General features: G+C 42.0%; 1 protein-coding gene across 1 annotated transcript in view; it reads left to right on the plus strand.

Annotated features, from left to right (window-relative positions):
* The first annotated feature begins 4283 nt into the window (after positions 1-4283).
* IMPG1 (interphotoreceptor matrix proteoglycan 1) overlaps positions 4284-20535 on the plus strand; it is a 325385-nt gene continuing 309133 nt past the window's right edge. The window contains exons 1-2 of the mRNA XM_069726677.1: positions 4284-4299; positions 4482-4703. Of these exons, the coding sequence (XP_069582778.1) occupies positions 4284-4299; positions 4482-4703 (238 nt within the window). The remainder of the gene's footprint in view (positions 4300-4481; positions 4704-20535) is intronic.

The following is a 20535-nucleotide window of genomic DNA, read 5'->3' on the forward strand; positions in this document are numbered from 1 at the left end:
GATTTTTCGCCCACAAATTCTTATTTTCACAAGGGTAACAGGAGTAATTAGACCACAAAAGTTGTTGTGCGATTTCTCCTGAATACGTCGATACCCCATATGTGAGGGTAAACCACTGTTTGGGCGCACCGCAGAGCTTGGAAGTAAAGGAACGCCGTTTTACTTTTTCAATGTAGAATTGGCTGGAATTGAGATTGGACGCCATGTCGCGTTTGGAGAGCCCCTGATGTGCCTAAACAGTGGAAACCCCCCACAAGTGACCCCATTTTGGAAACTAGACCCCTTAAGGAACTTATCTAGATGTGTGGTGAGCACTTTGAACCCCCATGTGCTTCACAGAAGTTTATAATGTAGAGCCGTGAAAACAAAATCGCATTTTTTCTACAAAAATGATATTTTTGCCCACAAATTTTTATTTTCACAAGGGTAACAGGAGAAATTAGACCACAAAAGTTGTTGTGCAATTTCTCCTGAGTACGCTGATACCCAATATGTGGGGGTAAACCACAGTTAGGGCGCACCGCAGAGCTTGGAAGAGAAGGAGTGCCGTTTTACTTTTTCAATGTAGAATTGGCTGGAATTGAGATTGGACGCCATGTCGCGTTTGGAGAGCCCCTGATGTGCCTAAACAGTGGAAACCCCCCACAAGAGACCCCATTTTGGAAACTAGACCCCTTAAGGAACTTATCTAGATGTGTGGTGAGCACTTTGAACCCCCATGTGCTTCACAGAAGTTTATAATGTAGAGCCGTGAAAAAAAAAAATCGCATTTTTTCTACAAAAATTATCTTTTTGCCCACAAATTTTTATTTTCACAAGGGTTACAGGAGAAATTAGACCACTACAGTTGTTGTGCAATTTCTCCTGAGTACGTCGATACCCAATATGTGGGGGTAAACCACTGTTTGGGCGCACCGCAGAGCTTGGAAGAGAAAGAGTGCCGTTTTACTTTTTCAATGTAGAATTGGCTGGAATTGAGATCGGACGCCATGTCGTGTTTGGAGAGCTCCTGATGTACCTAAACAGTAGAAATCCCCCACAAGTGACCCCATTTTGGAAACTAGACCCCCCATGGAACTTATCTAGATGTGTGGTGAGAACTTTGAATGCCCAAGTGCTTCACAGAAGTTTAGAATGCAGAGTCGTGAAAATAAAAAATATTTTTTTTTCCACAAAAAAGATATTGTAGCCCCCAAGTTTTTATTTTCACAAGGGTAACAGGAGAAATTGGACTGCTATAGTTGTTGTCCAATTTATCCTGAGTACGCTGATGCGCCATATGTGGGGGTAAACCACTGTTTGGGCGCACCGCAGAGCTTGGAAGAGAAAGAGTGCCGTTTTACTTTTTCAATGTAGAATTGGCTGGAATTGAGATCGGACGCCATGTCGTGTTTGGAGAGCTCCTGATGTACCTAAAAAGTAGTAACCCCCCACAAATGACCCCGTTTTGGAAACTAGATCCCCCAAGGAACTTATATAGATGTGTGGTGAGAACTTTGAATGCCCAAGTGCTTCACAGAAATTTATAATGCAGAGTCATAAAAAAATATATATATTTTTCCACAAAAAAGATTTTGTAGCCCCCAAGTTTTTATTTTCACAAGGGTAACAAGAGAAATTGGACCCCAGAAGTTGTCCAATTTATCCCGAGTACGCTGATGCCCCATATGTGGGGGTAACCCACTGTTTGGGCGCACGGCAGAGCTCAGAAGGGAGGGAGCACCATTTGACTTTTTGAGCGCAAAATTGGCTGTCGTGTTTGGAGACCCCCTGATGTAACTAAACAGTGGAAACCCCCAATTCTAGCTCCAACCCTAACCCCAACACACCCCTAACCCTAATCCCAACCTGATCCATAATTCTAATCACTAACCCTAACCATAATCACAACCCTTACCCCAAAACAACCCTAATGTCAACCCTAACCATAACCCTAATCAAAACCCTAAATCCAACACACCCCTAATCCAAATCTCAACCCTAACCTCAAACCTAACCCTAATCCCAATACACCCCTAATCACAACCCTAACCCTAATCACAACCCTAACCTTAACCCTAATGCCAAACCTAACCCTAATCCCAAGCATAACCCTAATGCCAACCTTAACCCTAATACCAACCGTAATCCAAACCCTAACCCTAATCCCAACTCTAACCCTAACTTTAGCCCCAACCCTAGCCCTAAGTTTAGCCCCAACCCTAACCCTAGCCCTAAGGCTACTTTCACACTTGCGTCGTTTGGCATCCGTCGCAATCCGTCGTTTTGGACAAGAAATGGATCCTGCAAATGTGCCCGCAGGATGCGTTTTTTGCCCATAGACTTGTATTGCCGACGGATCGTGACGGATGGCCACACGTCGCGTCCGTCGTGCACTGGATCAGTTGTGTTTTGGCGGACCGTCGGCACAAAAAAACGTTCAATGAAACGCTTTTTTGTACGTCGCATCCGCCATTTCTGACCGCACATGCGTGGCCGTAACTCCGCCCCCTCCTCCCCAGGACAAAGATTGGGCAGCGGATGCATTGAAAAACTACAGCCGTTGCCCACGTTGTGCACAATTTTCGCAACGTGCGTCGGTATGTCGGGCCGACGCATTGCGACGGCCCCGTACCGACGTAAGTGTGAAAGAAGCCTAACCCTAAACTTAGCCCCAACCCTAACCCTAAATTTAGCTCCAACCCTAACCCTAAATTTAGCCCCAACCCTAGCCCTAACCCTAACCCTAGCCCTAACCCTAGCCCTAACCCTAACCCTAGCCCTAACCCTAACCCTAGCCCTAACCCTAGCCCTAACCCTAGCCCTAGCCCTAACCCTACCCCTAACCCTAACCCTACCCCTAACCCTAGCCCTAACCCTAGCCCTAACCCTACCCCTAACCCTAACCCTACCCCTAACCCTAACCCTAGCCCTAACCCTAGCCCTAGCCCTAACCCTAGCCCTAACCCTACCCCTAACCCTAGCCCTAACCCTACCCCTAACCCTACCCCTAACCCTAATTTTAGCCTCAACTGCTGTTCTCCTGCCGGCCAGCAGATGGAGACAGATGGCGGGCGCACTGCGCATGCGCCCGCCATTTTCTTTTGCCGGCGGCCAGGAGGAGCAGCAGGAGGATCCAGGGAAGCAGGTGAGTATTGTAGGGTCCCCGAATCCCCCTATTTCTCTGTCCTCTGATGTGCGATCACATCGGAGGACAGAGAAATTAAAAAGAGATCGCTTTTTTTTTTTTTTTGCGATCGCCGGTAAACGGTTAATTACCGGCGATCGCAAATGCGGGGAGGGTAAAAAAACCCCCGAATCATGTTCTCTGGGGTCTCGGCTACCCCCGGCAGCTGAGACCCCGGAGAAAATCCGACTCTGGGGGCGCTATTTACTTTTTCCACAGCGCCGTTAATTAACGGTGCTGTGGTTTAAGTACCCTTAGCGGCCGCCGTTAAAAGGCGTATCGGCGGTCGCTAAGGGGTTAAATAAAAGAGTGTGTTGAAAATACAGTAGTGTTATAGCCTATAGAGCATGCTATAACTGTGAATCATAGAAACACATATGGTGGGGAGCAAATAAAATTACTACAGTTGTTTCATTGCCGAATAAAGAAGCCCTGAAGAAATGAGATTGGCAAAGCAAGACTTTACAAAGACACAAAATTCATATATAATAACACTGATTTTTAAAGCAGAAGATTCAAATACAATTTATTTTCTTGCACCTCAGGCAGCAAACTGTTATTATTCTTGACAGCTTATAAAGTTATCTATCTACCATACCTTGCATTATATGCCAGTTCTAATTGCTTCAAGCCCCAATGACTGAAAAGCAACCTATCAGAAAATATTATATAAATTAAAATATTATACTAGCTGCTCACAGCATTACTAGGTGGCTAGATTGTTTTTTTAACAAATATTAATACTTTTTGGATTAGGATGAATAATACACTTACAAAACATACAACCCCTTTGGAAACCAGATGGATGTTTTTTTCTGTGGTTCAATGAAAAGGAGCAAATAAGAAAGAAGGGGGAATGTTTTGCTAATTTTTAGTAAGTGTAATCAGCAAGATGTATGCATTTTGGCTGAAGGGAAAACAACAAGGACATCCAATCTTGTCTACTCTATCAGTGCATCTTGTTTCAAATCAATTTTTTAAATTATTCTGCCATTTTGAAAAAATTAAATGTAATTTCTTTAATTAGGGGGAATCCACCTGGTGAACGCTACTAAATGGTGTAATAAAGTGGCAGTGCGCTTTGCCCCTTAATTTCTAAAGTTCTTTATGGCCCAATATGAGAGTCAATCTAGGTATTGTAAGAGCTCATAGAAAGGCTAAGGCCTACATGACTTAAGTCATGTAGCAAGTATCTTAATCTATGTGTTTGTGTCTCTTCTTCCCAGGGATTGGTGGATGTTTCAGCATTGACCGAAACTTTTGAAGATGTATCCATCTCAGAAAGCAAATTAACACTAGTATATTTTCTTTTCAGATGTTGCCATCAAGTTAAAACATGAAAATAATGCTGCATCGGCTCCTTCAAATCCAGATGTATTTAAGAAGATATCTAAATCTTCAACAATCAAACAGCTATTTGACTTGAAGAGGCTAAGAACAAAAAGATCTATAGTTTTTCCAACAGGAGTTAAAGTTTGCCCACAAGAATCAGTGAAGCAAATCATTGCAAGTCATTTGGCTTACTACAGACTCAGAGGTAACTCTAGACACCACAACTAGAAGCTGAATGTAAATGGAGTTTTGCACAGAGGCACAAGGAGACCTTGTACCTCAATAATATTGCCGATGAATGGTGCCTCATTTTCATACAGTATCACACAATCATTTTCTCCTGAGCTAAGGTCTCCAGGGTAAAATATGCACTTAAAGAATCAGATGGCATATAGCAGTGCTACATAATGCAATACTTTGGGGACATTGCTATTTCTTAACTTAAATCCTTGCATTTTTGTCTTACAAAAAATTGTGCAAAAAATGATTTTATTATAAAATTCTAATATTTTCTTTTCATAGGTTTTATGTATTACAGTACACAGCTGGCTTCAGATTATGATACAGGTGAATCTGCCAGTGGGCTTGTTTAGGGTTTGCATATTTTATCTTTTTACTTCTAAATTTTCCTCATAGCTAATTTATGACCACATCCAAATTCAACTTTGATATTGTCATGAATCAAATTTGAAAGATCTTAGTAGAAGAGTGAAAAGTCTTGTAAACCCTGTTGTCAGAATGGACTTGCTGGCAGCTTCACTGTAAAGCTGTTCTGCAGTCTGTTATGTACAGCCAGTAATACATAGAGGCTGTAGAAACTAAATGGTGCAAAGATTTTAACAAAACCCTATTGCAAAAAGGATTTTTGGAAAAAAAAAATTAAGTGAAAAAAAAATGACCTTGAAAGCTTTTTCATACCTTTTGAGCATTTACAAATTTAATAACTAGCAGTAGCACTTCACTATTTTTCCCACAGGAAACTAAAGTGATAAGTCTTAACCCCTTCCTGATATTTGAAGCATATTTACACATCATGGTTGATAAGTATTTCCAAACAGATGATGCATATTTATGTCAATGTGTTTGCCCGCGTTCAGTAGCTTTGCTTGAGCGATTGCTGCCAGGTATTCAGCCGATTTGACACCTGACACCCAATAGTCACTGCCAGAAGCGATACCAGCACCAAATGTTGCATTCGATATCAATCACATGCATTTAATAGGCAGACAGAAATGGGGTCATAAATAATAAAGAATAAAGTTGTCTAATTACTTATACCAAACGAGGAACGGCTTAAAAAATAAAATAAAACCAATTCTTCACCTCCTATTAATTTCTTCATTTTGCCTCCTAAAGATCACTGTAAGGGTTCGCTCACATTTATCCTGCGCTCTGCTCTGAGCTCTTACACTAGGTTTTCTGCATAAATCTCTGAAATACTTGATTCAGACGAAACCCCCAACAGAAGAGACCCTATAATTAGGCAGGTGGAGGCACTGTGGACAAAGTCTTGCAGGTTTGTGCACTTCTAAAAAGGAGACCATTGAATTGAATGGAATAGAATAGAATTGATCTCTCAGGGTTTCATCTTAATCACGTCACTCTGAGATTTAGATGTAAACCTCAAAGTAAGTGCTCAGCATAGAGCGCAGGATAAATGTGATCCCAAATATTATGTAAAATGTTCCCAATAAAATCTTCAATTCAGACCCCAAAAAAGGCAAGTCCCCACTCAGGTCTGTCATCTGTTAATGGAAATATAGGAGGCTTCCATGTTACTGGTAGAACAAAGGCTCTAGAAAAGTGAAATGGCTCCTTATCCCCCAAAAGAAATTCAGTAAAATCTGCACTTTCAAACTCCCTCCGTTCTAAGCCCCAGTGTGCCTAAACCACATTTAGCCTCCACATGTTTGGCATTTCTTTAGAGATGAGAGCCTTCCTAATTTACAGATGCAAGTCTCCAGAAGCACAAGCTGGGCACTATAACATACTGGGCTCTACAATGGCTGCTCATTTCTGTAAAACACTCATGGAGTCATAATTGTCACTACACCTGTAGATAAATTTCCAAAGGAATATAATTTTCAAAACCGGGTCACTTAAGAGGGGATTCTGCTCTTCTATTACTCAGGGGCTCTGTATATGGAGTCTCAAACTACTCTAAGAAAATCTGCGCTCCAGGAGGCAAATAGTGCTCCGTACTTCCAGAGCCTTGTCGTGTGCTAAGCGGTACTGTACTGCCACATATGTGGTATTTCTACATCCAACAAAAATTGTAGGACAAATTTTGGTGCCATTTTTTTACCCATTTCCCAGTATGAAAATGCAACATCTGGGGCTAATACAAAATATTTGTGGTAAAACTGCATAGTGGATGCTTTCCTGAAACGGAAAGTACTTGCAAGCAGCATAATACAAAGAATATTCTTTGTATTATGCTGCTTGCAAGTACTTTCTGTTTCAGGAAAGCATCCACTATGTATTTCCTTTAAGTAGAGGGCTTTTCGGTCTCTTTCGTCCCGCTACATTTAGCCCAACTTGGGTCTCTCCCTAAGGTGGCTAGCGTATATGTATCGCTTGCTCACCGAGCCCCACTCCATACAGCCAACCAATTCCAGCCCTGTGCTGATGAGGGCTTAAAGCCCGAAACACGTGTCCACAGGTAGGAATTGGTTGGCTGTGTAAATTTTGAAACTAATCCGCAGCATTGCACGCTTGGCGGTTCCAAGCGCTGTGGATTAGACTGGGGTGGAAAGAGATGATTTGCATAGCTCTGCCTACTGCAAAGGATTCTGGGTAAACCTGCTATTCTTTGTATTATGCTGCTTGCAAGTACTTTCCGTTTCAGGAAAGCATCCACTATGTATTTCCTTTAAGTAGAGGGCTTTTCGGTCTCTTTCGTCCCGCTACATTTAGCCCAACTTGGGTCTCTCCCTAAGGTGGCTAGCATACATGTATGGTAAAACTGCAATAATTTTTTCTTCACTGCCCAATAGTATAAAATTCTGTGACACACCAGTGGTGTCAATATGATAACTTTACCCTTAGATCAATTCAATGAGAGGTGTAATTTGTAAAATGGGACAGTGGCTCTGCTAATGTGACGTGGCACCCTCAATCATGTCCACCAAAATCTGTACACCAATATGGTACTTCTTCCCTTCTGAGCTTTTCACTGTGCCTTAAAAGTAGTTTTCGACTACATATGGGGTTTACGTGTACTCTGGAGAAATTGCACAACACGTTTTGGGGTCCATTTTCACCAGCTATAGTGAAAATGAAAAAGTTTGGAGCTAAAAGAACATTGTTGTGGAAAATATAGCTTTTTTTTTCATTTTCACATATCAATGTTGTAAAATTCTGTGAGGCACCTGTTGGCTCAAGGTGCTCACCACACATCTAATTAAATTCCTTGAAGGGGTTTGGTTTCAAACATAGGGTGACTTTTGGGAGGTTTCTACTGTTTATGATCCGGGGCATTTCAAACACAACATAATCCACAGACAATTCAATCAAAGTCTAAGTTCCAAAATGTCACTCCTTCCTTTCTTAGTTCTGCTGTGCACCCAAACAATCGTTTACCAGCACATATGGGGTATTGGCGCACTCAGGAGAAATTGCACAACAATTTTTGGGGTACATTTTCATCGGTTACCCATGTGAAAATAAAAAAATGGGGCTAAAAGAACATTTTGGTAGGAAAAATTAGAATTTTTTTATTTCCATGGCTCAACGTTTCAAACTTCTGTGAAGCACCTGGGGCTCACCACACATCTAGATAGTTCCTTGAGGGGTCTAGTTTTGAAAATCGGGTCACTTGTGGGAGGTTTCCACTGTTTAGGCACAATTATTCCAGCAAATTTTGCATTCAAAAAGTCAAATGGCATTCCTTCCCTTCCGAGCCCTGCCGTGCACCTAAACAGTAGTTTTCCTCCACATTTTGGGCACAGGTATACTCAGAAGAAAATGCACAACAAATTTGATGGTGCAATTTCTCCTGTTACCTTAGTAAAAGTTAAAAAATGGGGCTAAAATAACATTTTTTTGTCTGAAAAATGTGATTTTTTTTTTCACAACTCTAAATTATAAATTTCTGTGAAGCATCTGGGGTCAAGATGTGCACTACACATCTAGATAAGTTTCTTGAGGGGTCTAGTTTCCACTATGAGGTTACTTGTGGGTGATTTCTACTGTTTTGGTACATCAGGGGCTCTCCAAATGTTGTTGGTTTGATGTGCCTTCCAATAAAGTTCACATTTGAGATAAACATCCCAATTTGAGTTGTATTAGAGAAAATTCACATGAATAAAATAACGTTGTATATGTTGACTTGTAAAGTATTTTCATTTTGTGTTTAGTTAGTAGTGTAGTTTCAGAAGTTACATAGACTTATTTTCAATAACCTTGTAAAATATACTGCAGTGCAGCCCGATCAAAGGACCTTTGTGTCTTACACATTTTTACTGCTGTGTAAAATGTTATTATGTCAGGAGCTATAGGATAATAAAATTGGCCCTATCTACAGATGGGACCATTTACCACAATAAAAAATGTTATGTACAACAGAAATGTGAACGTGGAACGTTACATCAACAGCAAAGACTTAATACTCCTCAGGATTGATGTTTGATTTGGTTTAAAATTATAGCTTTATAGGATGTTCAATTTGGTGTAGTTAATAGGGAGATTTTTCTTGTAAAGGAACAGTCGAAGAGATTGGTTTACAATTTCATCAGCCTTTACAGGGATCAATATTTCGATTCTACTTTGGTGTTACAAAGTTAAAAAGAATTTGGCTTCAAAGATATATCTTGCTATATGGATTGTCAAATGTAATACAAGTTGTAATTCATATGGGAAAAATATGTGTTTAATATGTAAACAATGCCAGTTTGTTAGAAATGGTTCTCGCTTTAATCTTTGGATGATTTATATCCGTGGCAACGATTTTCATAATATAGATATTTATTTGTATAATTTTTGCATATAAGATACTTATTTTAAATAGTTTAAACAAATAGTGCTATAGAGGTGCTATTTTCTTTTATGCTCATCGTAATCTTACACAATAAAAAATAAAAGAAAGAAGATAAATAGAGAAACATTTTGTGATTCAGCAGCAACCAAATATGAGCTTATTTGACATAACTAGTCTTAAATTGTTCACGACCAATGATGTATATTGACATAATCTGCCATGTATATACCAAGAGCGGACTTAAATTCACTTAGCCGCAAGAAGAGAACCATGTGATAATTAATTATATAAATCTTTATTTCAAGTAAAAAGTTACCAAGAACACCGATATCAAAAAGATCAGAGTGTTACAGGAAAACAACTTAGCACTAACTCTACAGCAGATTCCACATCATGTCTATAACATAGTAGGGTAGTATAATCCAACATAAACATCAAAGCATTAGCTGTGAATGTTCAGCCAATCATATCAGTTACTCTATTTTAATATACCAAACATGTTAACATCTGTCAAATAATGCAGCCCTCAAAAAAGGCTTGCTGGTGTGAAGATACTATTGTTTAGTTCCACCCAGTTATACATCTAGGGAAAATGGCCATTCATATAGAGTTTTAATGGTACATATACGGTCACAAACAGAAGTCAATCCGCAATAACCAACTTATAAATTCATGAAGTGTGGAAAATACCATATACCTCTAGAGGAAATCTCCCAATAGGCCGAGTGGTGCAGAGTGCGTACCGAAGTGTCCCCCCTTGTGCACCCCGACGCGCGTTTCGCCCAAAGCTTCTTCTGGGGGCCCATTATCATATGGTTCTCTTCTTGCAGCTAAGTGGATTTAAGTCCGCTTGCACTGTCTTAAAGACTGACAGTCTTAATGCAAGAATGAATGTCTTGCACAGATTTATGTCTTTTTACATCAACTAAGGAACTTGCCCCTCAGACTATGAGGGGTCATCACAACAGAGACCCTAATCAGAGGACAATAAAGCAATCCTTATCTAAGAACTGGCCCAATATTTATGGACATAACTGTTTATCACTCATGGTAATTCTGCTTCATGTCACCTGTCTTATCCATGGTTTTTCCTTTTTTTTCTGTGCTATGTTGTGCATAAATATGTGATTCTTCAGAATTTCTTTTAGTCTTTGCCTGATGAAGAGACCTGTGTAGTCTCGAAAGCTTGCAATTTGTTACCATCATTTTCAGTTAGCTATTAAAAGGTATCAACCACTGAGGACTCTCAATTCTAAATATTTTTCTGTGCTACTCTAAAGCATTTTTAGAGTATTTACGATGTGAAAATGTAATAAAATTGCAATGCAAGTCTATTGGGAAAATTTGCAAATAAAAAGCATTTTTACAGCAAGAGACATTAGTATGTTGCAGATGTCAAAATTGCACAGCAGGTCAATAAATAAAAAGAAAAATATAGGAATGAGATTAATAACAATCCCATTCATTTTGCCAGAACTCTGGTATGTTTTTTGCACAGCAAAAATGCGCAACAGAAAAGGTACACCAAATACTCATCATGGGAACTTCGTCTTACTGTAGGCTCAAACTAGCGTATAAAAAATCTTTCATCCACAAAAGTGGCAAGATTTTTTCTCACTTGCCATCTTTATACAATCCACTCGTTAACAGAAGCTATTAATCATTTACAGTTTCCTATGTTACAGAATTGCAATGTGTTAGGGCTGGCGGAAAGCACCGAATAAATATAAAGAGAGTAAAAGGTGCGTTCAAAGCTCGGGGTCCACCGTGCAGAGATGGAACCTGCTGTTAGGTAATGGCGGCACTATATGGCGGTACTAAGCCAGAATAAACACGGGTTCCGTCACCTGGTATGAACTGTTGCGAACTCTGTTGCTTCACAGTATGGCAGGGAAACAAAGGAAACACTGTGCCCTGTTAGCAGTCACAGGGTGCAGCAGATGGACACTAGTGGGATCACTGAAATTCACCCCCCACTATTCTGGTGATGTTGTGAATTCTGTGGCTGAGTTCACTTCTGTGGTCACAAGTGGTATTGCAGTCTCTGGGCTTCCTCCCTCAGGTGTTTTGGTGAGCTCGTTGACTGCCTTGCTATTTAGCTCCACCTGAGGCTGTCTTCCTTGCTCCTTGTCAATGTTCCAGTGTTGGATCTGAGCTACTGCATCTTTCCTTGGGCCTGCTGCTCTGCTAGATAAGTGCTTCTAGTTTGTTTTCTGTTTTTTTCTGTCCAGCTTGCTATTGTCTTTTGCTGGAAGCTCTGAGAAGCAGAGGGGTGCACCGCCGTGCTGTTAGTTCGGCACGGTGGGTCTTTTTGCCCCTTTGCGTGGTTTTCGTTTTAGGGTTTTTGTAGACTGCATAGTTCTCTTTGCTATCCTCGCTCTGTCTAGAATATCGGGCCTCACTTTGCTGAATCTATTTCATTCCTACGTTTGTCTTTTCATCTTGCTAACAGTCATTATATGTGGGGGGCTGCCTATTCCTTTGGGGTATTTCTCTGAGGTAAGTCAGGCTTGTATTTCTATCTTCAGGCTAGTCAGCTCCTCAGGCAGTGCCGAGTTGCATAGGTAGTTGTTAGGCGCAATCCACTGCTGCTTATAGTTGTGTGAGGATAGATCAGGTACTGCAGTCTACAGAGATTCCACGTCTCAGAGCTCGTCCTATTGTTTTTGGTTATTGCCAGATCTCTGTATGTGCGCTGATTACTGCACGCTGTGTTGCCTGATTGCCAGCCATAACAGTACAAGGAGCCACACCAATGATTCCCAATAGAGGGAAAAAAGAAATCCTGACATCATTTTTTTTTCTTAGCTCTGTCTTCAGTCTTTTTTTTCCCCTAGACATTAGAGTGCTTCAGGACACAGCTGTGGACATGGATATTCAGGCTCTGTGCTCCTCAATGGATAATCTCGTTGTAAATGTACAAAAGATTCAAGATACTATTGATCAGAAATCGATGCTAGAACCAAGAATTCCGATTCCTGATTTGTTTTTTGGTGACAGAACTAAGTTCCTGAGCTTCAGAAATAATTGTAAGCTATTTTTGGCCTTGAAACCTCATTCTTCTGGTAATCCTATTCAACAGGTTTTGATTATTATTTCTTTTTTGCGCGGCGACCCACAGGACTGGGCGTTTTCTCTTGCACCAGGAGATTCTGCATTGAGTAATGTTGATGCATTTTTCCTGGCGCTCGGATTGCTTTACGATGAGCCTAATTCAGTGGATCAGGCTGAGAAAAATCTGCTGGCTTTATGCCAGGGTCAGGATGATGTAGAAGTATATTGTCAGAAATTTAGGAAATGGTCAGTACTCACTCTGTGGAATGAATCTGCACTAGCGGCTTTGTTCAGAAAGGGTCTCTCTGAAGCTCTTAAGGATGTAATGGTGGGATTTCCTATGCCTGCTGGTTTGAATGAGTCTATGTCCTTGGCCATTCAGATCGGTCGTCGCTTGCGCGAGCGTAAATCTGTGCACCATCTGGCGGTACTGCCTGAGAGTAAACCTGAGCCTATGCAGTGCGACAGGACTATGACTAAAGTAGAACGGCAAGAACACAGACGTCTGAACAGACTGTGTTTCTATTGTGGTGATTCTACTCATGCTATTTCTAATTGTCCTAAACGCACTAGGCGGTTCGATAGCTCTGCCGTTATTGGTACTGTACAGTCCAAATTCCTTTTGTCCATTACCTTAATGTGCTCTTTGTCATCGTATTCTGTCATGGCGTTTGTGGATTCAGGCGCTGCCCTGAATCTGATGGATTTGGATTATGCTAAACGTTGTGGATTTTTCTTGGAGCCTTTGCGGTGTCCTATTCCGTTGAGAGGAATTGATGCTACACCTTTGGCCAAGAATAAGCCTCAGTACTGGGCCCAGCTGACCATGTGCATGGCTCCTGCACATCAGGAAGTTATTCGCTTTCTGGTACTGCATAATTTGCATGATGTGGTCGTGTTGGGGTTGCCATGGCTACAAACCCATAATCCAGTATTGGATTGGAACTCTATGTCGGTAACCAGCTGGGGTTGTCAGGGAGTACATGGTGATGTTCCATTTTTGTCTATTTCGTCATCCATTCCTTCTGACATCCCAGAGTTCTTGTCGGACTTTCAGGATGTATTTGAAGAGTCCAAGTCTGATGCCCTACCTCCGCATAGGAATTGTGATTGTGCTATCGATTTGATTCCTGGTAGTAAATTCCCTAAGGGTCGTTTATTTAATTTGTCCGTACCTGAACACACCGCTATGCGCAGTTATGTGAAGGAGTCCCTGGAGAAGGGACATATTCGCCCATCGTCGTCACCATTGGGAGCAGGGTTCTTTTTTGTAGCCAAGAAGGATGGTTCGCTAAGACCGTGTATTGATTACAGCCTTCTTAATAAGATCACTGTTAAGTTTCAGTATCCCTTGCCATTGATTTCTGACTTGTTTGCTCGGATTAAGGGGGCTAGTTGGTTTACTAAGATTGATCTTCGTGGTGCGTATAATCTGGTGAGAATCAGGCAGGGAGATGAATGGAAAACAGCATTTAATACGCCCGAGGGTCATTTTGAGTATCTGGTGATGCCGTTCGGACTTGCCAATGCTCCATCTGTTTTTCAGTCTTTTATGCATGACATTTTCCGTGAGTATCTGGATAAATTCTTGATTGTTTACTTGGATGACATTTTGATCTTCTCAGATGATTGGGAGTCTCATGTGAAGCAAGTCAGAATGGTTTTCCAGGTACTGCGTGCTAATTCCTTGTTCGTGAAGGGATCAAAGTGTCTCTTCGGTGTGCAGAAAGTTTCATTTTTGGGGTTCATCTTTTCCCCTTCTACTATCGAGATGGATCCGGTTAAGGTTCAGGCCATCCAGGATTGGACTCAGCCGACATCTCTAAAAAGTCTGCAGAAATTCCTGGGCTTTGCTAATTTTTATCGTCGCTTCATCTGTAATTTTTCTAGCATTGCCAGACCATTGACCGATTTGACCAAGAAGGGTGCTGATTTGGTTAATTGGTCTTCTGCTGCCGTGGAAGCTTTTCAGGAGTTGAAGCGTCGTTTTTGCTGTGCCCCTGTGTTGTGTCAACCTGATGTTTCTCTTCCGTTCCAGGTCGAGGTTGATGCTTCTGAGATTGGTGCAGGGGCGGTTTTGTCACAGAGAGGTTCTGGTTGCTCAGTGTTCAAACCATGTGCTTTCTTTTCCAGGAAATTTTCTGCTGCTGAGCGTAATTATGATGTGGGCAACCGAGAGTTGCTGGCCATGAAGTGGGCATTCGAGGAGTGGCGTCATTGGCTTGAGGGTGCTAAGCATCGCGTGGTGGTATTGACTGATCATAAGAACTTGACTTATCTCGAGTCTGCCAAGCGCTTGAATCCTAGACAGGCCCGTTGGTCGTTATTTTTTGCTCGTTTTGATTTTGTGATTTCATACCTTCCGGGCTCTAAAAATGTGAAGGCGGATGCTCTGTCTAGGAGTTTTGGGCCCGACTCTCCGGGGTTATCTGAGCCGGCGAGTATCCTCAAGGAAGGAGTCATTGTGTCTGCCATCTCCCCTGATTTGCGGAGAGTGTTGCAGAAATTTCAGGCTAATAAACCTGATCGTTGTCCGGCCGAGAAACTGTTCGTCCCTGATAGGTGGACTAGTAAAGTTATCTCTGAACTTCATTGTTCGGTGCTGGCCGGTCATCCAGGAATCTTTGGTACCAGGGAGTTGGTTGCTAGATCCTTCTGGTGGCCATCTCTGTCACGGGATGTGCGTGCTTTTGTGCAGTCCTGTGGAATTTGTGCTAGGGCTAAGCCCTGCTGTTCACGTGCCAGTGGGTTGCTTTTGCCCTTGCCGGTCCCGAAGAGGCCTTGGACACATATTTCGATGGATTTCATTTCTGACCTTCCCGTTTCTCAAAAAATGTCGGTCATTTGGGTGGTCTGTGATCGCTTTTCTAAAATGGTCCATCTGGTGCCCTTGGTTAAATTGCCTTCCTCCTCTGATTTGGTGCCTTTGTTCTTCCAGCATGTGGTTCGTTTACATGGCATTCCTGAGAATATTGTTTCTGACAGAGGTTCCCAGTTTGTCTCGAGGTTCTGGCGAGCCTTTTGTGGTAGGATGGGCATTGACCTATCTTTCTCCTCGGCCTTCCATCCTCAGACTAATGGCCAGACCGAACGAACCAATCAGACCTTGGAAACATATCTGAGATGTTTTGTTTCCGCTGACCAGGATGATTGGGTGTCATTTTTGCCGTTGGCTGAGTTCGCCCTTAATAATCGGGCCAGCTCGGCTACCTTGGTCTCTCCATTTTTCTGCAATTCTGGGTTCCATCCTCGTTTCTCTTCAGGACAGGTTGAGTCTTCGGACTGTCCTGGTGTGGATTCTGTGGTGGACAGGTTGCAGCAGATCTGGACTCAGGTAGTGGACAATTTGACCTTGTCCCAGGAGAAGGCTCAGCTTTTCGCTAATCGCAGACGCCGTGTGGGACCCCGACTTCGTGTTGGGGATTTGGTTTGGTTATCTTCTCGTCATATTCCTATGAAGGTTTCCTCTCCTAAATTTAAACCTCGTTTTATTGGTCCGTATAGGATTTCTGAGATTCTCAATCCGGTGTCTTTTCGTCTGACCCTCCCAGACTCCTTTTCCATACATAATGTATTCCATAGGTCGTTGTTGAGGAGATACGTGGCACCTATGGTTCCATCTGTGGAGCCTCCTGCCCCTGTTTTGGTGGAGGGGGAATTGGAGTATATTGTGGAGAAGATTTTGGATTCTCGTGTCTCTAGACGGAAACTCCAGTATCTGGTCAAATGGAAGGGTTATGCTCAGGAAGATAATTCCTGGGTTTTTGCCTCTGATGTCCATGCCCCAGATCTTGTTCGTGCCTTTCATGTGGCTCATCCTGGTCGGCCTGGGGGTTCTGGTGAGGGTTCGGTGACCCCTCCTCAAGGGGGGGGTACTGTTGTGAATTCTGTGGCTGAGTTCACTTCTGTGGTCACAAGTGGTATTGCAGTCTCTGGGCTTCCTCCCTCAGGTGTTTTGGTGAGCTCGTTGACTGCCTTGCTATTTAGCTCCACCTGAGTCTGTCTTCCTTGCTCCTTGTCAATGTTCCAGTGTTGGATCTGAGCTACTGCATCTTTCCTTGGGCCTGCTGCTCTGCTAGATAAGTGCTTCTAGTTTGTTTTCTGTTTTTTTCTGTCCAGCTTGCTATTGTCTTTTGCTGGAAGCTCTGAGAAGCAGAGGGGTGCACCGCCGTGCTGTTAGTTCGGCACGGTGGGTCTTTTTGCCCCTTTGCGTGGTTTTTGTTTTAGGGTTTTTTGTAGACTGCATAGTTCTCTTTGCTATCCTCGCTCTGTCTAGAATATCGGGCCTCACTTTGCTGAATCTATTTCATTCCTACGTTTGTCTTTTCATCTTGCTAACAGTCATTATATGTGGGGGGCTGCCTATTCCTTTGGGGTATTTCTCTGAGGTAAGTCAGGCTTGTATTTCTATCTTCAGGCTAGTCAGCTCCTCAGGCAGTGCCGAGTTGCATAGGTAGTTATAGGCGCAATCCACTGCTGCTTATAGTTGTGTGAGGATAGATCAGGTACTGCAGTCTACAGAGATTCCACGTCTCAGAGCTCATCCTATTGTTTTTGGTTATTGCCAGATCTCTGTATGTGCGCTGATTACTGCACGCTGTGTTGCCTGATTGCCAGCCATAACAGGTGATTGATCTCGCTCTGACCCTCAGTGGCTTTTGAGGATGCCCTGAGTCAGATGCTGAGATCAATCAGGTGTTCCTACCCTACACTGACCGCTTGTCAGGACTAATTAAAGATTACCGCACAGAGTGCATACAGCGCCGCTCTGGCGGATGCCACTAACCACCCTAACTAGGGTCCGGAACGCGCACTAATGGTGTTTGGCACCGCACTGGCGGGCGCTGCTGGTTTGATGCAGTAGGATCGTGCTCTTGTGTCTAGGATAGCACTGTTAGGCGCTAGGTAGCTCCAACGTTCGCAAGCATTCAACAAAACTAGGAATAGGAATGATTAAGGAGCAATTACCAGAACAGGCATACATCCACACACACACGATAACAGGTTTATACTAGCGCATGGCCATGCGGCCATGCAAACCTTTTATAGTTGAAGCTCTTCTGGACCTTCCTAGTGGTCCAATTGGAGCTGCCACAGGACCTGAGCATGTGACCCCAGACCTCCAAGGTCATCACTTGGGCATGCTCAGAAGTAGAAAAGCAGGACTTAGTCCCAGGAGCACCTGCTTGCCGCTGATCAGTGCTGGTTACAATGACTGAGCCTGGAAGGGCAGGCAGTAACCAAACTCACAGTATCTGCCTGAGCCAGGTTTTGGGACTGACATCTCTGCTAAGCAGTCTCCACTGCAGCTAGAGGAGAATGGGACACCGCAGCGGAGGTGGTTCGAGATTCCCCCTGTGCAGCGGTGGGAACTCGACACCTAACAAAATGTATCTGTAAAATTTGAAGCTACACTTTGTTCCATGTAGCATCCAATTCATAGACTTGAATGGAGGAGTCTTATCTGATTTACAGAGGAAAATTGTGCATGCTGCAATATTTTTCACCCACAGAGTAAGTCAGTGAAAAAAAAATTTCAGCTGAACTGCATCATTAAATAACATTGGTCCAAGTTCAATCCATTTTAGCACTCAGACCGAAAATACAGTCATGTGCACGAGGCCTTTTAACCCCTTAAGGACCAGGGATATTTCCATTTTTGCATTTCCATTTTTTGCTCCCCTTCTTCCAGAAGCCATAACTTTTTTATTTTTCAGTCAATATTGCAATGTGAGGGCTTGTTTTTGCGAGACTAGTTGTACTTTTGATTACCACCATTGTTTTTACCATATCATGTACTGGAAAATGTGAAAAAATTTTCAAATGTCGTGAAATTGCAAAAAAAAGTGCAATTCCACGATTGTTTTTTGGATTTTTTTTATCATGTTCACTAAATACTAAAACTGACCTTCCATTATGATTCTGCAGGTCATTACAAGTTCACATACTTCCCCCATATATCGTGCATTGGCATGCTCAGGAGAAATTGCACAACAAAATGCATGGTCCATTTTTTCATGTTAAACTTGCAAAAGTAAAAAAAAATAGGTCTTACGGAAAATTTTTGTGAAAGAAGAGTAAAGAATTTATTTTTTCCTTCAACATTCCAAAAATTCCTGTGAAGCACCTGAAGGGTTAATAAACTTCTTGAATGTAGTTTTGCACACCTTGGGTATTTTCTGTCATATAGACCCTTCAAAATCACTTCAAGTAGTCCTTGTTTGTAAAAATGAGAAACCGCTGGTCAACTTCTAACCCTTATAACTTCCTAACAAACAAAAAATTATGTTTCCAAAATTGTACTGATATAAAGTAGACATGTGAGAAATGTTATTTATTAACTATTTTGTGCGATATGACTCTCTGATTAAGGGCATAAAAATTTAAAAATGTAGAAAATTGCAACATTTTCTAAATATTCGCCAAATTTCAATTTTTTTCACAAATAAACGCAAGTCATATCGAATAAGTTTTAATGCTATTATAAGGTACAATATGTCATGATAAAACATTCTCAGAATCAGCGGGATCCGTTGAAGCGTTCCAGAGTTATGACCTCATAAAGTGACAGTGGTCAGAATTGTAAATATTGGCCTGGTCATTAAGGTGAAGATAGGCTTTGTCTCTAAGGGGTTAAAAATAAAACAATAAAAAATACACATTTGGTGTTGCTGCGTTCTTAAAAGTCTGATCTATCAAAATATAAAATAAATGAGTCCTATTGGTGAATGGCGTAACGAGATAGAATGTCAAAACGCCAACATTACATTTTTATGCCTCAATATTGCAATAAAATGCAATAAGATGCCATCAAAACATTGTATCTTAACCAAATGGTTTAAGTAAAAATGTCAGTTCAGGGCGCAAAAAATAAGCCATGACCCAGATCCCGAAAAATTAAAATGTTATGGGTCTCAGAAATGGCGACAAAAGCAAAATTATTTCTTTTGACAAATTTTCAATTTTTTTTCACTATTTAAATAAAAAACTATACATTTGGGTACTCACCTGGAGAATTGTATTGTCATGTGATTTTTAATATTTAGTGCACAATTGCGAAATTGCACATTTTTGTTGGCAATTTCAATGCGTTTGGGATTTTTTGCCCATTTACCAGTACACTATGTGGCAGAATTAATGGTGTCATTCAAAAGTACAACTTATCCCATGAAAAAAAGACCTTATATGACCATGTTGATGGAAAAATAAAAAAGTTATGGCTCTTTGAAGAAGGGGAGCAAAAAACAAACATGTGATGATGGGGTTAAAAAACGTGAGCAAATAGTGGAAGTGACCCTCCTTAAAAGGACTCTGTCACCACCTCCAGCCGTTATAAACTAAAAGAGCCAACTTGTGCAGCAGTAATGCTGCATTCTAACAAGGTGGCTCTTTTAGTTTTTGGTGCAGTTATTGCCAAAATAAAGCGTTTTATAATTTCGCCAAAATACCTTTCTTTAGACAGGGAGGCAAGTCTTAACCCCCCTACTGGAAACGCCACACTGCCATCACTCATCTTAAGGGGCGCCGGGCGCCGCCCCCTCCGCGCTGTTTTCCCATGAAATCCGGCGCCTGCGCTGTTAAGTACTGGCTGGTGCAGGCGCAGTAAGCTCTGGCCATCTGACCTCACATGCAGTCTTGCAGACTGCGCCTGCACCAGCCAGTACTAAACAGCGCAGGTGCCGGATTTCATGGGAAAACAGCGCGGAGGGGGCGGCGCCCGGCGCCCCAGAAGATGACTGACGGCAGTGTGGCGTTTCCAGCAGGGGGGTTAAGATCTGTCTCCCTGTCTAAAGAAAGGTATTTTGGCGAAATTATAAAATGCTTTATTTTGGCAATAACTGCACCAAAAACTAAAAGAGACACCTTGTTAGAATGCAGCATTACTGCTGCACAAGGTGGCTCTTTCAGTTTATAACGGCTGGAGGGGGTGACAGAGTCGCTTTAAATACATTGGCCTTTGCATTGTTCAGATTAGAAGCATGTACAGAACAAAGTGCAATGTAAT

Source organism: Ranitomeya imitator, chromosome 5 (assembly GCF_032444005.1).
Source record: "Ranitomeya imitator isolate aRanImi1 chromosome 5, aRanImi1.pri, whole genome shotgun sequence".
NCBI lineage: Eukaryota > Metazoa > Chordata > Amphibia > Anura > Dendrobatidae > Ranitomeya > Ranitomeya imitator.